This window comes from Pimephales promelas, chromosome 7 (genome assembly GCF_988280905.1).
Source record: "Pimephales promelas chromosome 7, fPimPro1.hap1.1, whole genome shotgun sequence".
NCBI lineage: Eukaryota > Metazoa > Chordata > Actinopteri > Cypriniformes > Leuciscidae > Pimephales > Pimephales promelas.
In genome coordinates, this window is record NC_142775.1 from 39,357,086 (window position 1) to 39,382,739 (window position 25,654).

General features: G+C 33.1%; 2 protein-coding genes across 2 annotated transcripts; both read right to left on the reverse strand.

Moving 5' to 3' along the window:
* Positions 1-1,204: 1,204 nt before the first annotated feature.
* On the reverse strand, positions 1,205-19,568 carry LOC120486985 (X-ray repair complementing 5). The gene is made up of 21 exons (XM_039683150.2): positions 19,493-19,568; positions 18,450-18,563; positions 17,820-18,003; positions 16,642-16,690; positions 16,407-16,529; positions 15,272-15,457; positions 13,882-13,996; positions 13,569-13,707; positions 12,556-12,668; positions 11,750-11,812; positions 10,827-10,964; positions 10,644-10,734; positions 9,972-10,102; positions 8,100-8,296; positions 6,200-6,287; positions 4,577-4,646; positions 4,198-4,307; positions 2,021-2,117; positions 1,883-1,950; positions 1,690-1,764; positions 1,205-1,512 (listed from the first exon to the last, which is right to left on the reverse strand). The coding sequence occupies exons 1-21, from the start codon at positions 19,508-19,510 to the stop codon at positions 1,498-1,500; spliced, it is 2,184 nt and encodes a 727-aa protein (XP_039539084.2). The 5' UTR covers positions 19,511-19,568; the 3' UTR covers positions 1,205-1,497.
* A 1,681-nt stretch (positions 19,569-21,249) lies between these two features.
* Positions 21,250-25,075, reverse strand: tmem169b (transmembrane protein 169b). The gene is made up of 2 exons (XM_039683152.2): positions 24,832-25,075; positions 21,250-23,671 (listed from the first exon to the last, which is right to left on the reverse strand). The coding sequence occupies exons 1-2, from the start codon at positions 25,073-25,075 to the stop codon at positions 23,055-23,057; spliced, it is 861 nt and encodes a 286-aa protein (XP_039539086.2). The 3' UTR covers positions 21,250-23,054.
* Between the last annotated feature and the right edge of the window lie 579 nt (positions 25,076-25,654).

Below are 25,654 nucleotides of genomic sequence, written 5' to 3' on the forward strand. Positions count from 1 at the left end.
GGGAACTTCGGGTCAAAATTGACCCAAAGGGCGGGATTCATATTTACAAAAAGAAAATCATAATTTTTTTATTTACATAATATTTTTTCTTTTCTTTTTTTGGTGTTTTGAGAAAATGTCAAAAAATACAAAAATTTATAATTAGTATTAATGCAATAATTATGACCAAATTTTCCCTCATTGAATATAATAGAAAAAAAAAAATATTTAAAAAAAATATATATTTTTTATTTTTTTTAAAGCTGTATTTCATTTTGGAGTCAAGCTTAGGCCTCATAAAAGCAATTTTTGAAATTAGATGGATGCCATCTCGTGGACAAACTGATTTTTTTTAAAAATGCAAAACATGTATAATCTGAATTTTTTGGTGTGTTTATGTGTGTGTGTGTGTGTGTAGATGTGTCTGTTTTGCACTCTTGATGTTTTAAAAATTCACCCCTTCACTGTTGTGTGCTTTTTTTCAAGATCGTTGCTGATTTGTAGATTGTACGCACAAAAAAACTCAGTATTTTCACATTTTTGCCAATTTCCCATTCATTTCCTATGCGGGTCATTTTTGACCCAAAGGTCCTGAGTGTGACCACTTAGACTTTTCTAATCCTGTCCCCAATTTTTTTGGGTGTTCATATACTGTACCAAGTACCATTAAAGTCACCAAGTTTCGGACCATTCCGGTAAAGCTACGATTTTTTACATTTTTTTTATTTAAACGCTTCGGGTCATTATTGACCCGAAGAACCCCAGAGGGTTAAATGCGCTAAAAATAATAAAGCTAAATGTGACCCTGGATCACAAAACTAGTCACAAGTCGCACGGAACGATACATTGCATGGGTCAAAATTATCGGCCAAAAATCATTAGGACATTAAGTAAAAGTTCAATAAATATATATTTTGTAAACTTCCTACCATAAATATATAAAATATTTATTTTTGTGAGTGGATGCAGCACAATCGCGAACATAAATGGACAACTTTTCAATGTTTTGATTTTTGATTCTCAAATAGTCGTATCTCGACCAAATATTGTCCTTTCCGAACAAACCATACATCATTGGAAAGCTTATTTATTGGCCCTTGTGAATGGTTTTGTGGCACAAATGTAGGCATTTATAATTGAAATCATGATCAGCTGCTCAAATAGGGATTGTGGAGATACAGAAAGATGTATTTATATCTGTTTTTGTGTTCAGCATTGAAGGGAATCAGTTTTATTTTGTTTAATCTTTTATTTGAAGCATCACTGCTTGTATAAAGCACAAGGACATTTATTTTTTTCCTTTAGAAAATCCAACAAGCAAAGACTGTGAAGTATGTGAGACTTTCAAGTAATCAAACTCTAGCAACAGAAATGCTACAGCTTTGCAGTTTGGAGCGATTATGATGTACAAAAGAACACGATTGATTAAAACACTTGAACCTTTTTTAGGGATTTGTGTGTCACAAGACATGGAGAGTTGCAGAAGTTTGATGGACGGCGGTGTTGGAGACATCCGTTTTACATCATGTCCAGCTGCGTTAAAAAACATTAGTCAACAACTTAGCATGTCATTAAAAAGTCAATGCCTTGAAATCTCTCTATAAAACATAACAGACCAGTGAAGTTTTATTTTTCTAACTTCCAGACCATAATCACACTCAGAAATATAATAAATTGATTAATTTGAAGCAAAACCCATGCAGCACTCACCAGATCATCTACATCTCCAGTGTCGTCCTGAGCCGGAGCCGCCGGCTCTTCCTCCTTCTGCTCGAACGCCAGGAACTAAACCAGCAAATACAGAGTTAAACCACCACAATAACACTTTGGGCACTATCTTGCACCCAGCGCAATTGACTTTGTTCACCAACGCATCATTTTGTTAAATTCTTATCCTATTAACCTGGTTTGCGTCTTGTTTGGAGAAGGTGCTTCCGTCCACTTCATCTTTGCTTATGAGCGTCAGAGCATCTGCAAACACAAGCACAAGTTGAAGGCATGAGGACTTCAGCTCAACATGAGCAGAAGGCCTGTTCTTTACCTTGTCTAAGCAGATCCCAGAATTCCTGAAGATTCCTGTCAGGAACACTCCTCTTCAGGGATTGCATGTAAGTGTTGAACAGCTCTGCGTTTCCGCTCTGATGGAGTAAATGTCATTGGGAGATTCTGGTCAGGCGCAGTGGGACGTGTGCAGTGTTGGGTGTAACTAATTACTAAGTAATTAAATTACTAATTAAATTGAAGAAACTTAAAAATTAAATAAACTAATTAAATACTGTCTGATTACTTAAATTACTAATTAACTAATTACTAAGTAATTAGTTACTCTAATTTAATTACTTTTCCATTGAAAATGTAAAGTAAGGGATTACTCTTCATTTATCTGTAATTTAATTACAGTTACTTCTGATGTAATTGAGGTAATGGATCAATCCGATCTCACAGCGATTCGTATGCATTTTATGAGGCGTCTAAATAGTACGACCGCACTCGATTCAATTATTTTAAAATATGCATGAAAAAAGTGTGAAATGTCATGAGATCAGACATAAAACAATAGTGGGTTTAACATCAAAATGTACTGTCTGATGCTAAAAAGTATGTTTTTATAATGTAACCTTCTTCACCATGGTCTGTTTAAGGATAATTCATGCAATTTTATTGTATTTATTTGAAAGAATTAAAACAGATTCATGCCTATCCTTGTATTATTCAGCTGGTTGAGATTGATATGGGATTTTGAAAGTAATTAGTAATTAAAAGTAATTAAATACTTTTTAAAGAGAGTAATTACTACAGTTATCTAATTACACTGTTGAAGAGGTAATTAGTAACTAGTAATTAACTACTTTTTTAGAGTAACTTACCCAACACTGGACGTGTGTAAGCACATGAAATGATGCTCTGAGCTCATGTACTCATACTTGATGTCATAAACACTGAAAACTGATATCAAGAAATGTAAATGGTGCCCCATATACAGCACATATCAAACGCAAAAGTTGGGTAAAACAGTCTACTTTTTACTAGCTGTTTCATTGATCAATACTAGCAAGTCTTGACTCAAATTCTCTTGATTTGTTCACACTCTTGGTTTTCTTTCTTCAAATCATTATGGCTTTGCAAATATGAGGCATCCTTAGACTTCGCCCACAATCCAGGGTTCGTAAATATACTGTAAAGTTAAAATCAAAGACTCTTTTCAAGCACTACTTTTTTGGTTTTGAAGGAGGTCTAACTTATCAACCAATATCTTTATTATCTTTCAAAGTCTAAAAAAGGAAAATGGATAAATAAAACAAAACGGTGCAAATTAATACTTTAATGAAGATTGAAAAAATTATTAAAAAATAAATAAATAAAGTGCAGCACATGCAATGACTGTGGTATGACAAAGATATCGCTCTCTTATTCAAACCGATTTTTTCTCATGAATATATGATTGACCTGAAGAATGAAAGCTGTATCATATACTGGGATATTCATGAGCAATATCACACTCATAGCCACGTGAAATGCCTCTATATCTATATCAGATATATCTATATAACGTTGCAGCGTTGATTTTGTGTGAAAAGATAGTTTTATTGATATAATTACACACTATTTTCACTTAGAAATTAGAATATGGTGCAAAAGCTCAGTAATTCGACTTAAAAGGTGAATCGAATATATTATATAGACTCATTACATGCAAAGTGAGATATTTCAAGCCTTTATTTGTTATAATTTTAATGATTATGATTTGTGAAAACCCCAAAATAAAATTTGAATATTGTGAAAAGTTTTCATAATCATCAAAATTATAACTTTAAATATCTGAGTTTGCATGTAACGAGTCTAAATAATTAGTTTCACCTTTTAAGTTGAATTACTGAACTTTTGCACCATATTTTAATTTTTCGAGTTTCACCTGTATTTTTTTTTTTTCAATATTTCAAGCAACTTTGATTTCAACATTTTTACAGGACTTAAATTTCAAAGAATCAAATTCAAGCACCTTGTACAAACCCTGACAATCAGAAATGCACTTATGATGCCTTAAAATGCAGTCTAGGTAGGCAGCACACTAGGTTTTGGAACGGAGCCTCAGACTCCAGTTGAGACATGAATCCCAACCATGTGTTTTTATATTGCCCGAAAAAACAAAAAAAAAAAAACCCAGACTGATCCTTAAGTGATCCCTGATTGGATGCGGAGGTTTAATTGAGAGCTCACCGACACAGACTGATCCCTGAACGCCTGGATACATGCGATGCTCCTGGTGTAGTACTCAGAGCTCCTGTTGCCCAGCAACTGCTCAATCCTGTGGGTCAGCTGTTGGCACGCTGTCAAGGTTACAAAACAATGATTATCAAAGCGAATGCACTAACAAGAAAACCTGCGGCTAACATTCAGAAACAACACCGCTCAATGACAGCGTCCGTAAAATCAACTAAAGCTTACATCACACCGGGCGACTATTCAGCGCCTCAGGGACGACCTTGCAGACATGCCTGAACTGCGTTTACATTATAGTGTGCATAATAGATGACACTTTTTTTAAGGTTACTAACATCGTAGGAGTGAAAAATCAAACTGAACAATCAAAACTCACCCTGATCGAAAGAGACGGTCTTCTGTCTAATCAGCGTGCAGAAATCTCTCGAAGGATTGATGCTGCCAACCTGAAAGAGAGAGCAATAATTCAGTATTATAGTATATGAATACATGTTCCTGCTCTTATTTGTGCTTGTTACTGTAAATAACTCTCTTAGTCTCTAAGACAGCTTTTCTGTTGACAGGCAATGGAGAAATCAAATTCTTACTCTTAAATGCATCATGTTTCGAACAAAATGGGTTGCGAAAGGCCTTTCACATTGACTTTAAGACAGTGATAGCCTTTTGAATGTTTCATAAATTATAGGTAAAGCATTAAAAAATAAATATATAAAAAAATATTTAAATCAGTGCAGTTAAATCGATTAATCGCATCTAACATAAAAGTTTGTAAGTATATTATATATATATATATATATATATATATGTATATGTGTGTGTGTGTATATTTGGGCTGGGCAACGATTAATCGCATCCAAAATAAAAGTTAGTGTGTACATAATATATGTGTGTGTGGTGTGTATAACTTTTTTGTATATATAAATACACACCCATGCATGTATATATTTAAGAAATATTTGCATGTATATACTTTATTATACAGAATTAATATTATATATAAATATAAATATATATTAACAACACATTTTCCTTAAATATATACTTCCATGTGTGTGTATTTATATATACAAAATATGTATACACACTACAGACACATATATTACTTAAACACAAACTTTTATTTTGGATGCGATTAATCGTTGCCCACCCCTAATATATATATATATATATGCTTTTATGTTAGACTTGATTACTCCATTTGACAGCAATAATTTAAAAATATAAATCAATGTAAAATATTACTACTCTACAGTTAAAATGTTTGGGGTCGATATTTTTTTTAAAAGGTTTTTGGAAAGAGGACTCTTCTGCTCACCAAGGCTGCATTTATTTGATCAAAAATACAGTAAAAACAGTAATATTATGAAATATTATTACAATTTAAAATGACTGTTTTCTATGTGAATAAATAGTAAAATGTAATTTATTTCTGTGATCATTACTTCAGTCTAATATGCTGATTTGCAGCTCAAGACACATTTCTGATTATTATCAATGTTGAAAAGAGTTTCATATTTTTGCAGAAACCGTAATTCATGTTACTCAGGATTCTTTGATGATTAGAAAGTCCAAAAAGAACAGCATTTGAAGAGTTCAGATGCAAAAGCCTCTAAATGCCATTTGAAATTTTCTTCTTTAATGATGATTTTTATCAAACTTGTATATTTAAGTTCAGTAATTTCACTTAAATGGCAATGATAATTACCTATTAATTGTTATTTAAGTGAAATTACTGAACTTAAATATACAAGCTTGATAAAAATCATCATTAAAGAAGAAAATTTCAAATGGCATTTAGAGGCTTTTGCATCTGAACTCTTCATTTATTTGAAATAGATTTTGTAACATTATTAATGCCTTTACTGTTCCTTAGGATAAACTGAATGCATCACTGCTGAATAAAATTATTTGTTTCTTTCAAAAAGAGCCCTTACTTTTGAACTGTGGTGTAAAACACAAACTTAAACTTTTAATCAGAGTTCATTATTTTTTGTCTCACCGATGTGACGTTGCCCTGCGCAATCTCAGCCAGGTTAAACTCTGTCTCTTCATCCACTTTGACTCTCTTCACATCTGGCTCATCAGTGCTGATGAAGACACAATCAACACACAGATCAACATCACCAACTAATACAAACATTTTCTGCCCTGTCTGTCATATTATAAACAGTAGAAATGCCAGAAAGATTAACCATAAAAGTATGTAGACAAACTTTTTGTGAGTTTTATTACACTCCTCCAGAATACATAATTTCAATTGGCCAGTAAAATAAACCCCTCCCCTATCGGTTTGCATAATTGCATATTCATTGCTATTCCACTTAAAGGGATAGTACACCCCAAAATGAAACTGTCAGTAATTGCTCGCCTCTAAGGGATTGAAACTTGAAACTTATTAAAGACATCGTTAAAATAGTCCGAGTGACTACAGTGGCTCTATCTTAAGTTTATGAAGCGGCTAGAATACTTTGTGCACATAAAACAAAAATAATGACTTTATTCAACTATTACAGGGTATATACAGTAATCCTTAAGTTTAATTTACTACTTTTTAATACCTTTTTTACTACCTTCAGAATTTTTTTTAAAACCATCACGACACTGAATTGCAAGTGTTAACCAGCGACCTTTCTATTACACAGATTTTGACATTTATAACATACAAAAATGAATAGATTTAGAGCACGCATTCCATTTTTATGTTTAGTGGATTGCATTTGCGACCGAAGTGCATTAGCTCCCATCCAGTTGACATTGATGTTTTTTTACACACCAAACAATAGAGGGAATGCATTGACATCACTTTCCAGCCGGTACAACCCCCCTCAACCTAACTGAGTGGCAAAAGATCTGCTGCGTGACTGGATTTAATAGGGGAAACTATTAAACGAAAATGCGACTAAAACTAACAATTTGATCAATTTAAACTAAATGTTGGACTCAATATAGTTGGACTCCTAACAACTTACTAAAGATCCAGTGATCCATGGATATTGACATCCAGCCAGCAATCGTGTCGCCTGACATTTATGTTTGCCTGATTTCAATAAAAGGGAAATAAAAGCAATATATAGATCTACATAGGCTAAAGCAAATTTGCCTGTGAACGCTTTATATAAATACAATATAGGTAGGTCTAAATCCGGGTGATCACTTATATCAGGGTTATATAGCCTCTATATATCGTCCAGCCACTGAATATGACGTCAGCATCAAACATAGACAGAGATGAAAGATCTTTGATTGTGCCCAGATAAGCTAAAGCCCATATTTATACGGACTAACGCAAACACAAAATAGGACATCTGATAGTCTGAAATAAAATAATACCTAATTTTTTTTAAATAATACCTCTCAGACTACATTTAACACTTTTAATGGCCTTAAATTCGACAATTTTGATTTATCACTTTTTAATACTTTTTAAAACGTACACCAGACGTACACCAGAAGCGCTGCGCTGTTACACTACGTGAACTCACTCGAGGCCCACAGAGAAGGAAATTAATAGTTAAGTCGTTATTTTTGTTTGTTTTTTTGCACACAAAAAGCATTCTCGTCGCTTGATAAACTTAAGGTTGAGCCACTGTAGTCACTTGGACTATTTTAATAACTTTCTGGGCCGGCAAGTTTCAATCCCTTAGAAGCCTATGGAGGAGTGATCCAGCTCTCAGATTTAATCAAAAATATCTTAATTTGTGGTCTGAAGATGAACGAAAGTCTAAAAGGGTTGAGGATGAATAATTAATTTTGGGGTGACTATCCCTTTAAATAACGTCCATTGATAGCAGTGCAAATACGGTCTATCACAATACATAGATCCCATTAAACCGCCCCTGCTGGAAGTCGATCTCATTGATTTGAACCACAGCTCCAGTGTTGATTTGATCCATTCTCACCTGATGCCAAACACGTCTGCGCTTGTCTTCTGCTCTTTCTTTTTCAGCACCACTTTCATGGGGAACTTGGTCTTAACGTCCTGCAGAGGAGCCTGGCAGCGCGTGGACACGGCCTGGGGTCGCTCGAGGGCCGCTTTCAGCCAGGGCTCGATGGGCGGCAGGGGACCATCAGGATTCACACCGCGGTGATGCAAGCACTGAGGACACGAGCCAAGAAAAGATCAATGAGACCCACTGCAGAGACACGACCTGAGACGACATGGATTTCACAGCCAATGTCACACACCTGAATCACTGTATTACTGAAGGACAAAGAGAGGAGATGTGAGGGGGAACAGTGTGTGTGTTTGCATATTGAAAGAAACGAATGCTTTTATTCAGCAAGGATGCATTGAATTGATCAACTAAATGCTGTTTTTGTGAACTTTCCATTCATCAAAGAAAAAAAAGCATTACTTTTTTTAACATTGATAATAATCGGAAAATCTTTCTTGATCATCAAATCATCATATTAGAGTGATTTCTGAAGGATCGTGTGACACTGAAGACTGCTGAAAATTTAGCTTTGATCACAGGAATAAATGAAGAGTTCAGATGCAAAAGCCTCTAAATGCCATTTGAAATTTCCTTATTTAATGATGATTTTTATCAAACTTGTATATTTATGTTCAGTAATTTCACTTAAATAACAATTAATAGGTAATTATCATTGCCATTTAAGTGAAATTACTGAACTTAAATATACAAGTTTGATAAAAATCATCATTAAAGAAGAAAATTTCAAATGGCATTTAGAGGCTTTTGCATCTGAACTCTTCAAATAATGCTTTAACATATACTCAAAAAGACATTAATATTTCACAAAATGTTTTTACTGTATTTTTGATCAATTAAGAAGAATTTTGGTGAGAATAGCAGCCCACAAACTTACTGTATATATATATATATATATATATAAGTTGGCATGAAAGTTGCGATTGTTTGATTGTGAGTTAACTAATGTTAACAAACTGATGCTTATTGTTAAATTGCTACAAAAAATAGATGTTTAAAATGTATCGATATAACTATGCTTGTTTTTGACTGTATTGTCAAGTTGATGCATATAAAATGTAAACGCTTAAATATTATTTTTCCTCGAGTTCATTTAGTTTGAAACACATGCCTCGAGTTTTTAGCTGGATGTTTGCTTCGTACTTTACTTCTTATATTAACCCTAAAACCGTATTCTGGACAAATGTGGGTAAAATAGTTGATTTATTTTTAAAAAAATACTTCCCTTGATCTGAGCGGTACAAGACTTGGCTACTTTTCCTAAGTTTGCCTCCTGAACACAAAACAACTTTTTTTGACTCAGTTCTACAATGTTAAGTGGGTGAAAACTCCTTAATCTTGTATTTGGTTCAAAAATGTGCACCCATATAAATGAATGGGAAAAACTGTAATTTACAGCAAGCCAAAATAAGACAGCAAAGTCACTTCATCTTTAGGTTTTAGCTCTAAGAACTTATATTATTGGAATGATATTTTAACGTAGTTAAAAAAAATAAAACATAAAAATAAGCATAATTTACTTAGAAAATTTGGTACTTTTTGAAGTAAATAAATTAAAAAATACCCCCCCCCCCCCCCAAAAAAAAAAAAAAAAAACACCATAAATGGATAGACAAAACTTTATCCAAGACTGTGATATAACATTTATAATAAATAAAAATTAGGATCACACCTGAGTCCTCTGTGCCCACATTTGTCCATAATTACAGGATTAAGGGCTATAAAGTGAATACGGTTTGAAGGCTACACGTTCAGAATCTATTGACTACTATGAGAGTATCAGATATTGTCAGGCTCCCCATCCCATTCCCATCATACCTGGAACAGTCTCTGGAACTGTGGGTTTGGTATGTGGTTGACTTTAAAGATGTCCACGCTCTCTCCATCCTCGTCCTCTTCCACCAGCATCATGGAGTCGATCAGCGAGTCCACGGCTGACAGCTGAGACTCTAACCACACAAAGACAAGAAGGTCAATATGCATCTCCTTTAGTCTAGATTATAAAACGGATAGTTCCAGTCCTTGATTCTGATTGGTTGAGTTTTGGTTCCTTGTCATTTTTGGCTTGCTTAGTTGGGGGCATTTAATATTCTGTGTTGTATTATTTTCATGTTATCACTGTGAAGCTGCTTTTGATACAATCTGTATTATAAAAAGCGCTATATAAATAAAGGTGACTTGACTTGTAAATGAGTTTCCAGCATGTTGTGTGATGCTCTCTCCGGTGTGTGTAAAGTCTCAGTGTGGCCGTGTTCACTCTTGTATTCGAGCATGCGTGCACTTGTAAAAATTGGTTGCAATCTGAAACATCACTGATAGAGGGCGCTAGAAACAACATATAGCACCTTTAATATCCTAATGATTTTTGGCATAAAAGAAAAATTGATAATTTTGACCCAAACCCGTGACTGGTTTTGTGGTTCAGGTTCACATATGTTCCTCAGAATCTAACTCTTGTGTTTGTTTGGCTCTTGTAATGTGAGGTCCCACCTGAGGGCATGAACTTCTTGTTGTTTTCCAACATTGGGAAAGAGAAATGTCGGAGATCCTCCATAAAGGGCAGCTGGACGTACAGCAGACACTGATGACGGGAGACACGAGGAGTGACTCTGGTGTCCAACACACTGAAGATTAAACATTTAAAGCGTTTTCTGCTCGATATGATCCACTTACTTCATATTTCTTCTTGATGCAGGGAAAGGCGGCGCCCACTTGAGGATTGCTGCGGCGATCGTAAGCATAACGCACGATCGCTGCCATCTTTAGACCGTCAAGGGCATGAATCAGAGCGGACAGAGCCACTGCCGCATGCTGCACACACACAATAAAACACACTCACAAAAGAATATATGCAAAAGTCTCAGACGGCTAGTTAAAATGCTGCTATGCTCAGCTATCTCATAAGTTTGGGGTCAGTTCAATTTGAGTTTTTTCGGTAACACTTCTATATAATGCATTATAAAAGTATTTTTAATGCATTACCTTATAATGCATTGTGATATCTCATAAATAATTGTAACCACAGTTATAATACACCTTTAGAAAGTAAAATGCATTAAAACACAACAAACACTTTCAGATGTAACAAGGAATATGTCAATATTATAAGGCATTTTAACTTTGGTTACAATTAATTATTGCATTACACATAGATTATGAATATCTGTATAATGCATACATAAAGGTATACCATTCCTTTATATAAATTATTTTATATATATATATATATTATATATATATTTTATTCAGCAAGGATGCATTAAATTGATCAAAAGTGATTTATAATGTTGCAAAAGATTTCTAATAAACGCAGTTTATTTCTTTCAAATAAACGCAGTTCCCGAATAAACTATTAAACGGCATATTAAATCCTATAAATACTGCCAAATCTGACATTCTTTCTTAATTTTACATTATTTTTCTTTTTTAAAACCCCAAAACTTTGTTTATTTCTAGGTTGAAATGTTTGTGTCCTCAAATTTTTGGTCACCATCGCCGCATGCATTCAAACATCACAGCTACTGACAATTATCAAACTAATTGTTCAAATTAAGCAAATAATATCACAGTGAACACAAAAGCTTTGTAAAACTCACCTCATCATCTCTGGGAGCGAAAACTTTGACAACTTGGCTTCCCATAAACTGATGACGACTAATCTGCATCAAACAAACAACTGTCATTGAACATTATAAGGGGAACGAACAGTTTACATTTACACAAATAACAACATTTTAAAATGATTTGATTTGAAAATTTTACAATTATTGACAAATATCAACATTTTAAAATGATTTAATTTTTGAGAATGTGCGGACATAATGGACCACCATAAATAATCGATTTGTAATCAGTTACTTTCATGTCCTCACTGCAAAAAATGCTTTTTTTACTTGGTATTTTGTCTTGTTTCCAGTCATTTCTTAAATCAAGATGCATTTACTAAAGTTGTAAAATGACATAAGATATTAAGTCTTGTTTTCTGGGGGAATTAATCAAAATTAAGTGAGTTTTTGCTTAAAACAAGCTAAATTATCTGCCAATGGGGTCAGAAAAATAATCTTGTTTCTGTTTGAATTGTGATTATTTTTCTTACAGATAATGTAGCTTTTTTTAAGCATCAACTCACTAAATTTGAATGAATTCCCCCGGAAAACAGGATAATATCTTATGCCATTTTACTAATATAGTAAACGCATCTTGATTTAAGAATTTATAGATATTTGGACTGGAAACAAAAAAGTCGTAGCAAAGCTATTTTATAAATATTGCACTATTTTAGAGCGGAGCACAACTAGAACTAATTATAGTCACTATAGAAAGTGCAATTTGTAAAACTCCCTATTATTTCAGGAGTTTTAACTGGTTTGAGAAGAGCGCCACCTGCTGGACAGCATCTTACCGCCTCCTGTTTAGTGAAGCCAAGCACAGCAAAACACTTCCCATCATGCTTATATTTCATCTGGTCCTCGTCCACCTTTGAAAACGGCACAATATCACTTCCATAACGGAAACCTATAGGAAACAGAGAGCATAAACATAAAGTGCTTGTTTAAAAATATTTCACATTTATTTTGTGTCAAAGCAGTTTCAGATTACAGTATTAACGTTTTTAGTTTTAAAATTATTACATTCTGAAAGATTATTGAGGTTTACTTTGTTATGTTTTTGAAAGAAGTGTTTTATTCTCACCACGGCTGAATTTATTTACTGAAAAATATAGTAAAAATAGTGAAATATTATTACAGTTTAAATGAACAGTTTTCCATGTGAATAAATTTTAAAATGTAATTTATTCCTTTGATGCAAAGTTGATTTTTTGTCACATGATCTTTCAGAAATCATTCTAGTATGCTGATTTGCTGCATTTTATTAATTTATTCAAATACAAAACTTTTTTTTAATTATTTTAATCAATATAGTGATTTTTTTGTCACATGACCTTTCAAAAAAAAAAAAGTATGCTGATTTGCTGTATTTTATTAATTTATTCAAATACAAAAACATTTTTTTTTTATTTTAATCAATATAGTGTATTACAGTATTTCTATTATACATTTTTATATTTTCTTTATAATACAAATAAATATATATTTAGGTAATATATATTTATTGTTTCCTTTTTATAGATTTTTTTTTTCATATTTAATAAATGTATTAAAATATAAAAAATATATATACTTTTTTAATACTAAATATAGTATATTTCATAACATAAAGTTGAAATAGTAATTATTTGGTTTTTTTCAACCAGTAAACATCCTCCGTTCACAAAACTGACTGTGTCCCAAATCTGATATTGGAATCAAAGACTGCAAAAATGAACTGCAAAGACTGAAAAAAAAAAAAAAGACTGCATGTGAACTGCAAAAATCACAGTGAGTGAATGCAACATTTTGAATCTTTGTTCTGCACCTTGGATAGTGTCATCCCTCTGTACTTCGGTTTCATCGTCATCGTTCAGGCAGTAAACTGATTCCCTCTTGACGTCGTCCCGCTGGTGACTCTGAGCGTCCACGATGGCCCAGGACTTCTTCACCTTCTCCTCCGTCACCTTACGATCACCCAACACAATATTAAAGGAACACTCCACCGTTTTTTCATTTTGTCATTCACTTAAAGCAACACCAAGTAACTTTTCCTTAATGGAGTTGAAAGAACTATCCGGTCCCTTTGGACGGGATTAGATCAGATTGTGTTGTGAGGAACGCTTTGAACAGGAACTCACCGCTTTGTATCCAACGATGCGGATGGACAGCGAGCTGCCGATGGTCATCTGACAGGGCCAAGCCATCGGCCTCCTGTCGATGCGCTTAAAGATGGACAGCTTCTCCAGAGCATCACTGCAGACAACACCAACACAATCACTTTCTGACTAATGAAAACTGGTCCGGATTACTGGATTCCTGAACTGTATATCAGGAACTAATCATTACTATCAGAGCACAAATGCAACTCAAATAAGACATTATATTAAAAATTCAGCCTTGCCATCACAGGAATAAATAATATCTTAAAACATAACAGTTATTTTAAATTGTAATATTTCACAAGATTACTGTATTTTTATTGTATAAATGCAACCGAGCACGAGAGACTTCAAATGAGATCCTAAATGGACTGATTGACGTTGATTTGAAGGCGGCTAGTTTTACTAAAACAAATCTGTATATCGGTGATGATGTATCTAGAAACCCTGTAAATCAAATTGACATGTCCATGAACTTCGGGCTAATCAGAAGAAATTTCAGGCTTTTAGTTATTCTGACTCCTGACGGTTGAATGGCTCACGCAAGAAAATCAAACAAAATTGATGTTGCTAATACAGTGTTGGAATGAAATGAGGATGAGTAAATAATTACTTTATTTTCATTTCTGAGTAGACTAACCTGTTCAATTAGGAGGTAAAATTATAATTATTAAAAAACTTTTAAACCAATTTGCATATTTTCTAAAATATTTTCTTTATTCATAATAAAATATATACACATTTATGAATAATTAATATATTATTTATTGTATATTATTTAATTTTTTGTTATAATTAAAAAATAAAATATATAATAAAATATTTTATTAATTAATTTAAATAAAAATATTTTTATATTATATTATTTTTTATAATTATAAAATATGTTCTATTATACATTTTAATATTTATTACATATTACAAAAACTTTGCAAAAACACATGTAAAGCATTTATTTATACATACATTTTTTATATATAATAAAAATATATATTTATGTATATTATTCATTTGAATTAAAATATAATTACATTTAAATATTTTATTAATTTATTTAAATACATAACATTTTTATTTTATATTATTTTTTAATTATACAATATATATTATTATTTCAATTATACATTAATATAAAAAAAGTAAAAAAAAACTTTAAACCAATTTCTTTATAATAAAAATAGGCTATATTTATGTAATATATAATTGATTGTATATTATTTCCTTTTTATTAAAAAAATTATAAAATTAAAATATTTAATAAATTTATCAAAATATGAAAAAAAAATGTTTATACTAAATATAATATATTTCCTAATATAAAGAAGTTGTGCACAATCTATATTTTCCATGTGCAGACATGAATTTATACCTAAAGGTGTAGACCTCCTCCAGGCCGTCCTCCTCCTCTAGGCTGGTCATGATGTTTTTGACCATCTCCAGTCCTTGTTTCTGCTGTTTGTTCAAGCCTTTTCCAGGACGGGGTGGAGCCGCTGATGGCCCTGGTCCATCCCCGTCACCATTCGCTCTGTCCTCATCATCCACAGGGAACGGCAAACTGAACGCACCAAACAGACTGCATATTAGGGCTGGACAACATCCATATTTATCACTGTGAAGCTGCTTTGATACAATCTGTATTGTAAAAAGCGCTATATAAATAAATGTGACTTGACTTGACTATTCAATTCATCGTTTTTTCAAAAGTGGTCGATTCAAAATCGATTGTCAGTAATTTTCTTTTCCATATTTATTAATCTATCAACCAAAAGCCAATATTAGTTTTCCTGCACTGTTCATAGGCTTGTTACTAATGCTGTGAGATTAATGTGTGTTTTATCTTAAACATAAAATAATCTGATCATGTTTGATCAAGGCATCTGTTCTGACAATTTTCAGCATCAATTTTTCATCTTGCATCAAAATCCTGTCTATTCATCATCTGCATTTGAAATATAGAGTTGGGTTCTGTTTTAATGTATGTAAAATAAAAAGAGTTCTTAATTTTTTTTTATTAATTAACCACTTGCAAACGTTTGTTCACTGTTCTTTTTTTTGAATTTGTATTACCGGTAAATCTATATTCATTGAGTCGAATCGAGAATCGAAATCAAAATTTAGATTTGAAATCGAAAAATCGAATCGACTGTATTTAAGTATTTCAACTTAAAAGGTGAAACTAATATATTATATAGACTCATTACATGCACAGTGAGATATTTCAAGCCTTTACTTGTTATAAGTTTGATGATTATGGATTATAGCTTAAAGGTTTTCATATCTGTACGCCATAATCATCAAAATTATAACAAATAAAGGCTTGAAATATCTCACTTTGCATGTAACGAGTCAATATAATATATTAGTTTCAACTTTTAAGTTGAATTACTTTTGCACGATATTCAAATTTTTCGAGTTTCACCTGTATATACACATTATTTCTGAAAAATAACTGTATTGTGCATGCCTTTTATTATAATCAACAGTTATCAGTGCATGTTTCTTACAAGAACTGCATGGTGATGCCAGCTTTCTTCAAGTTTTGGATGATGACGTCCAGCTGGTCCTCCGAGGTCTGTACGTTCAGATCTGTCAGCAGGACGATGTTCAGACGATCGTTTTTCTTCCCCCTAAAAAACACAACAAAAAAACAACAACAAAAAAAACAGTGTGAATGCTGCAGTAAAAACCCCTCAATTGCATTTAAAAAGAAAAAAAGAAAATGTGTGACAAAAATCTCACATGGTTTCGTTCTGCAGAAGGTCCATGCAAACCACAAGAGCATCAAGCCCTGACAAATAAGTCAAGGACGACATTTTAATATTTTTTGTATACATGTAAAATATCATGAAGTTAGAACACCTTTGATGTAACATTTTTACAAGTCCCCATGAAATGTGAAATTTAAAATCTTCATGATTCTCTGATGTGGGTTAATGGTCACAAGACATGCAGGTAAACAAATAAAATATTTCTTATAAAATAAATAAATAATTATAAAATAAAATAATTATTTTATATTATTTTATTTTTATTGAAAACAATTAAAATAAAAATGTTTTAATATAATAACTATTTTTATTCATTTGAACGTATTAATATAATTATAAAATATATTGTATACATTTTACATTTGTATATTTATTTATTTTTATTTATACATTTGTATACTAAATAATAAAAAATGTTTTAAAACAAAGAAATTGTTTACGATTTTCTGATGTGGTTAATGGTCTCTTGACATGAAGGTAATCAAATAAAATATTTCTTATAAAATAAACAATTTTTTTATTTCAATGTAATATTTTTATGCTTTAATTAATTAATTTATTAGTATTTTATCAATCACAACCCCCTGATACCTTTGAATTTATTTAATATTATGTGATTTTTGTTAAAAAATAAATAAATAAAATAATTTGTATTTATTTATGCACATATAAAACGTATTTACATATATTTATTAGCAGTTCCCTCATGAACCAGTTAGGAAACCCTCAATTAGATTACTTTATATTATCTATTGTTTATTCAAAAATACTTAAATTTAATTAAATTAATTCATTTAATATTTGTATAAACAAACTAAACATATAGTTTAGGTTATTATATATATATATATATATATATATATACTGAAAATACCATATTTATTTTATCATTTAAATAAATTGTTTATGATTCCTGATCCTGATGAGGGAAATTATTTAAATAATTATTCGTTTGTTATTACCTCACAGCAGTTCCCTCATGAACAACACTTTGGAAACCCTCAATTACAAAATTATTTGTTTTCCATGTTGTGTTATTTTGTTTCATGTATTTTACAATACACACAGTCTCATGAGAGCTATAAAGTCTGGTGTTGTGTTATCTTATCAAGTTCAAAGATTATATGGTAACGGTAACATGAAGGATACAGTCTGCTTGCTGACCACCAGGCTGAAGTTCACTCTCGATCTCTTGGAGCAGCTCAAAGTCAGGCATCATGAGGTGCCGGTGGACCGTGATGTTCTCGTACTCCCCGTCTTTGGCCAGACGGTTCTTAGTGCCATCAGTCCCAAACAGCACCAGAGCCACCTCGTCTTTATTCTCAGCAAACACCTGAAATATATAACAACAGCTTGATTGACTTCTGTGTAATAGCATTTATGTGAACCTGGAACACAAAACCAGTCACAAGTCGCACATGTATATTTGTGGTCAAAATTATAGTATGTCAAAAATCATTAGGATATTTAAAGTAAAGATCAGGTTCCATTAATATATTTTCTAAATTTCCTACTGTAAATATATAAAAAATATATTTTTGTGAGTGGATGCAGTAAAATCGCAAACATTTTTTTGCATCCTCAGTTTCCAGATTTTCAATTAGTTGTATCTTGACCAAGTATTGTCCTATCCTAACAAACATACATCAACGGAAAACTTATTTATTCAATTTTCAGCTGATGTGTAAATCTCAATTTAAAAAAAAAATACCCTTGTGACTGGTTTTGTGGTCCAGGATCACATAATATTTAAATAAATTGAAAACATTGAGTACAAACCTGGCGCTGGACGAACTTCTGGATGACTTTTTTGGCTTGTTCAAAGGGCGGTTCATGACCCGGCTCGGAGTTGCTCATGGAGAAACCCACATCCATGCACAGCACCAACGCTGACTACAGAATAAAAGCAAAAGACAGCTGCGAATACGTGCAGAAAAATAATAATCCACCTCATAATTCTATGGAAGCTTGTTTATGCAACGGAATAAAAATATAATGTATAAATAGTTAAAACTGCAAGATTTTATCTCACAATTCAGATTTTTTTTTTCTCCCAATTGCAAGTTTGTATCTCACAATTGAGAATTTATTTATCGTAATTCCAACTTTTCAGAATAGTGAGATATACATATTTATATCTCGGAATTGCGGGAAAATAAGTCAGAATTGTCTTGCAATGAAAAAAAGGCAATCGCAACTTTTCAACTTACAATTCTGACTCTTAATTATGAATTTCTCTCAGAATTGTGAGGTAAAAAGTCCCAGTTATCTTGTTTTTTCATATTTTTTTTACGTGGTGGAAACAAGCTTTCAAGTCAAGTCACCTTCATTTATATTGCGCTTTTTACAATACAGATAGTTTCATAGCAGCTTTACAGAGAGAAAATATGTTACAAAGTTTGTTTCTAGAAGAAAATAGCATCACAGTCCAGCTTAAGTAAGTTCTGTGATGGGTCATTTTTGTTGTAAAAAAGTTATTAAGCTTTCATAGAATTCTTCTTCACTTTTTCAGAGAGAGAGAGAGAGAGAGAGAGAGAGAGAGAGAGAGAGAGAGAGAGAGAGAGAGAGAGAGAGAGAGAGAGAGAGAGAGAGAGAGAGAGAGAGAGAGAGAGAGAGAGAGAGAGAGAGAGAGAGAGAGAGAGAGAGAGAGAATGGGGTTTGAAACAACATGTAAATCAGAAAATTGTGACCGAATACGGACATAAATACAAACCAGTTGGTGAGTCTGTTTATGAACTATGTGTCCCATAAAAGTTATGTCATACTGTTAATTAATAATAAAACAAGCTTTTGATTATGAAAACAAATAATGACTGAATTACCTTCGCCGCTCGCGCCATCTCTGCTGGTGTCCGTCTGTTATTGTTCCGGGTGCGCAAATGAACGGACGATATAAGGTTCCGCCTCAGACATTAAAAAAAAAAAAAAAAAAAAAAGATAATAAATCCCCAAAACGTTTGTGTCCCTATATTCCAGGACACTTGATAATGCTTTAATTTAGTTTAAAACACAGTTTTAAACTTCGAGTAAACGATTATTTACCTCAACCTGTAAGAGAAGCGCTGCGCTCGCGTATTATGCAAAATATTGGAGTAATCAACAACGTTATGCTTGAATACTGAATAAATCTGTTTGAAGCAGGAGTCTTCTTCTTACACTAAATGAAGTATGTTCTATGTGGGTCAAACTACATTTATATATCCAGTCATAACATGAACATTACAGTTTCTGCAGGGCAAATCACATGGCTGGGTAGACATGCAATGCCTTTTGAAATTGGATGTGATTGTTTTGGATGAATGTAATTTCACCAAATCCATCATGTTTATGGATCAACATTCAATCAACCAATATGATTTGAGGGACAAGTTTATGTCAAGTTTAAACTTACAAGCAGAGTTGGTGCTTCTACATCTGTGTTATTGTTGCTTTTCGAGGTCAAGTTTATAAAAAATACTTAAAACACCTCTTACAGCTATGAATCCCTTCTCTGTTCTTAACTCAGACTTTAACCAACCCACGAATATTTGTGCATTTTAGTTGTTCGAACTTGTTTTTGTCATCATTGTTATTGCTATCTTTACTGTCACTGTTATGATTACTATTTTCACTTTTATTCTATTTTTTGTTGTTTCATTGTTGTAATTGCTGTTGTTGCTGTTTTTCGCTCTCACCGTTGTGATCACCACTGCCATCATCATTGTCATTTATTATTATTATTATTATTATTACTACTATTATTATTATCATCAATATTGCCATTGTCAATGCTGTAGAATTAGAATGTAGAACTAGAATTAAGCGTCATTGTCATCACTAATGCAATAACTTCCCCCTTATCTCTTCATGGGTTTTTAATGCACCACAACATAGAAAAGAAAAAAAAAAAAAAAAGAAAAAAAAAGAATAAGTATATTTGGATAAACATCGCAAACACCAAGGCAGGCAAGACAGGCGAGAAGTAGTTTCAACGGGACAGCATCTCTGGCCCAATTTGAGACATTCTCGCACTGTACTCCCTCTTTTAATGCACTTTAGACATTGCACATAACACACACACACACACACAAAAAAAACAAAATAAAAAAAAAAAACAGAAAAATAGGAAAAGATAGGGACTGATGAGATGTGGGGGAAGGTTGTCTTATATTATATTATATTATTATATTATCATATTTTGTACAGGATTGACAATGGCAATTGTTACATAGGAGGAAGGATGGAAATAAAAATCTACGAAAACAATATGGGCAGTATGGTGGTAGTGGGGAGTGATGGTAATGACAATGGTAATAAATAATAAATGGTTACTTTGTGTACACACGCATACACATACCCACGCTCATACACGCTCACTTACACACTTAGATCAAACACTTAAATCACTCTTGCCACTGCTGGAATTATGGATATACAAGATTGCTCACTACTGCACTATGTTGGTTTGTTTGTATGTATGTCTGACTGTTAAATAAAAAAAAAAAAAAAATAAAAAAAATTAAAATTCCGAAGTTATCAATTCTGCAAAGAGTTTAACACGTTTTGTTTTGTAGATCACAATAGACACACAAACCTGACATGAAAATACAGGAATAGGAATTTTATTATCTCTTATGAGCATTACTGCACAATGAAAGTGCAAAGTCAGAAACTAGGGGAAAAAAAACAAAATTTTGACAAAACATTCCTAACTAACCAAACACATGTTAAAAGTAACACATTTCTCAATGAATTTGATTTGAAATTATTTAAAATGTTCTTTTGATGCCAAAGAACTGGTTATGAACATATTTTTTGGAATAATTATCTGCCCCATATATATCATAAACACACACACACACCATTCTGCACATAAATTCTCTTCGGGATTTGTCGTTAGTGAGCAAATTAAATCTCTAATCTAAAATAATCTAAAATAATCACAGATTAATTGCACATATATACTGTATGGCTTAATTTTGCAGGAAGTTATGCAAAGCATTTACTCCTCTGTTCTTTCCTTTACCCTTCTGACGTACAGAGAAAAATATATATTTTAAATTAAAATAAAACATGCAAATGGTAAAAATAAATGGTAACACTTTACAATAAGGTTCCATTTGTTAACTACATTCGTTAACATGAACTAACAATGAAAAATACTTCTAAAGCTTTCAATATTTACTAGATTTTTAAAATCAATAGTTGTATTGTTAATATTTAATGGACCCGAGTCAACAATGTAATAAGTAGATGTATTGTTATTAACAAACGTTAATAAAGATTAATAAGCACTGTATTGTTCATTAGTTAATTCAGCTTATAGGAGCTTATTGTAGAGTATTACCAAATAAATACAATAAAATAGGAAAGAATAAATATTTTAAATACACATCTTTAAGAAAGTTTGAAAGTCTGACATACAATATGAAAATAAGAAAACACGGTTTCATAAAAAACATTAAAACAAATCAAACACGATTAAAACAAACTCTGGTGCGGTTTCAACTATAATATGGACCATGAACCAAAAACAGGACGTGATGTCACAACATGTGACCCTTAAAGGTTCTTTTCACCATAGATAAATTAACTTTTGCACCATATTCTGATTTTTCGAGTCTCACCTGAAAGCTATAAGAAAAACAAAACAAAAGTTTGGCCCAGGATCCTAAATTAATACTCACCAAGTGGCAATAAACAGGATCACACAGAGTGCTGTGAGTGTAGAATTTAGGAACGGTGAGAGAACATTGTGCTTGGTATGTTTTTCATCTTCAAACCAAAGTAGAAGTAGGCGGAGAATATAAGGAGAGTCATTTGTGGCAGTTTAAACACATTTGCAATGCAAGTCGAATGCATTTTCAACTACCTTTAAGGCTTAATATAATTTTAACGGATGAGTTATAAAACAATTCACCCAACTCACAGTTGTCACGAAGGGCAAAATTAGGTATATAGACCAAAACCACTTTTTGTACCAGACTGTAAATATAGTTCTTTCAGCTGTAAAGTTGGGTATTTTAACATGGGGGTCTATGGGATTGACTCACTTTTGCAGCCTGTCTCTAGTGGCCAGTCGATGAATTGCAGTGTTGGATTCAAGAGAGAGACGGGAAGGTACACCCAAACCTGGGTCTCAAATCCCAAATCCTGTCTGGCTAGTGTGAGTCTTTTTGAGTATTTTTTGGCTGTTTGAATACATTTGCAATCCTATAAAAATGCGTTTTCAACAACATTTTGCAGCGGTCAAAAGTGGACTAGCTCAAAACGTTTTAGACCCCATTTACACCTGTATACTAGTGATCCGATCGACCAAAACGCATCGTAATACCACATGTAAACAGGCCATAACACTCTCCAAGTGTCAATAAACAGGACCGATAACCATCTGAGAAAATCTATTCACACCGAGGATGTTTCCAGCGACTTTCCCTGCAGGCTCCCAGAGATTGTGTCCGAGTCCAGCAGCTCGACTATGCTGTAGGGTGAACAGTCCTCCAAACCGAGCTTCCCACAAGCCCACCCGCAGAAACCCTTCTCTAAATCCCTGACGGACGTCCACCACTCGCTGAAAGCCCAGGACACCTGCGCCACGGCCGAGTAAAGAGCCAGCGACAGCGAAAGCGCCACGATGAGCACCGGGTAGAAGATGATGAGGAAGGGGCACACCGTGATTTTGTGGCAGAACGTCCGTTCCTCGTTGTACACCAGGAAAATATTGTACCACGTGAGAGTCCCGTAGTAGAACGAGGTGATGAAGGACAGGACGAAGACCACGGGAGCACAGGAGAGGCTCCACAAGACGACGTGAGGACCCTGAGAAACGCCGAACCCACACGAGCGACTCGATCCCTCTCGGGCGTCGCATTCGGCATCCAGGCGCTCCTTTGACCTCGCCATCTCACGCAACTCTCGTTCTGTGAGCGTCACGTGAATGTCCACCATCTGACCTTTCTTCTTTCCACGCGTGATGGTCCCTGTGAGCGTCACGTAGCGACTATCTGGAGGCACAGCCCAGCCTGATGAGATCAAGACAATTCATTTACAATGAGGCAGAATGCATTTCCTATTAAAGGAGAACTCCGGCGCAAAATGAACCTTTGGTCTAATTACACATTGTTACCTAATCAACCGTTATCTGAGATTTGTTATTTTGGGATATTGTAAGTTCACAACTGCTGGAAATATATCACACTGTGCAAGTGATTTTTGGATATTTTACAAAATTCTTACATAGTGTACCTTTAATATTCAGTAATTTTCGATTTAACTGCACTATCAGATGAGAACAAAATTAATTGAAACTGAATTGAGTTGAATAATGACATTATTGTCTTCTGTAGTGCTGAAATCAGCTTGTTTCGCAAAACTATAGCTTCATTAACACTGTTATTTTCCACTGTGAAGCTGCTTTATGATAATAATCTGTATTTTATAAAGTAGGGATGGGCAATGATTAATCGCGTTTAATCGCATCCAAAATAAAAGTTTGTGTTTTACATAATACATGTGTGTGTAGTGTGTATAATTAATTTGTATATATAAATACACACACATGCATGCATATATTTAAGAAATATTTGCATGTATATACTTTATATATATTTACACATAATTAATATTATATATAAATATAAATATTTGATATATTAATAACACATTTTTCTTAAATATACACATACATGTGTGGGTGTTTATATATACAAATTAATTATAAACACTACACACACATATATTATGTAAAGTAAACACAAACTTTTATCTTGGATGCGATTAATCGCGATTAATCGTTGCCCATCCCTAAGAAATAAATTCCTACTTAAATGAGGAATCAAATTTTCCGAAATCTTTTAAGATAAAAGAGTACTTGTTTAGTAACTTTCAGAACTCAAAAATTCATTTTCTTATGAAGAAATAGCATTTTGTCACTGTCCGATGAAAAATACGTACCTTCACTTTTAGCATTTTCAACAGATGGAACAGTGCACTAACTAATGAGTAACTTTTGGTTTATTTTGTAAGAATGTTTATGAGAAAACGTGTTTTCCCATGCTCTTGAAAATTAGTTTGGAGATATTTTTTGCTTTTTGCATTAGAATGCAACAATTTATTGAAACTAAACTGCAATTGTTTTTTGTTTTTTTGTGGTTAGGATAAGGTACAAAATGTAGTGCTTCACCTTCAGTGCTGGGGTTGTTGAGAAATGTAGCCCCTTCTTCAGAGTTCCTCTCGCCAGTTTCACCATCTGCTCCATGCTCTTCACCAGCGGCTCTCTCTGGATCCGAGCGGTAGACGATGATGGACTCCGGCCGGTGTTCCCGCTTTCTCCTCTTCCGTCGAGTGCTGGTCCCGCTGATTCCTACATCCATCGACCCATCCGAGACCTCAGATCGAACAGACTCCAGCTGCTCCAACGGCTCCATGCTCACTGTCTCACAAGCTTCGAGAAGAGCTACAACTCCAGAGAGACTATAGGAAAAGGCTATTTACTCCATTCACACTTGATAAGCCTATGAGAAAGAGAGGACATCATGATCCACAGTTGGCATACATTCAATCAAACGGGAAAATAAGGGCAAAATTACATTATTTAGTCTCATTTGAACTAAAAGATAATGTAAGTCTTGTCAAGTTAGGGCAAGTTGTCAATTTTTTCAAAATGTATTCATGGTGTAATATCTGGTAGGGGTGAAGGTGTATTAAAACTTTTATTGATTTTCCTTAACTGTGAACATGTACCAGTGTTGTTGTTAAATGAATAAATAAATAAATAAAATTGTTAATTGAAAAAAAGTAGTTCAATCAAACTGATTAATCGTGATTAATTGCATCTAACATAAAAGTTTGTAAATATTTAATGTGTGTGTGTCTATACACAAAGTTTTAGGTTAGATGCGAATAATCGATTTACCAGCACTAAAATAAAGTACAATAAAATATAAAAATTAGATACTGGAATAAAATAACTAAGGTTGAAGTACTAAAACTGAAGTAAACATAAA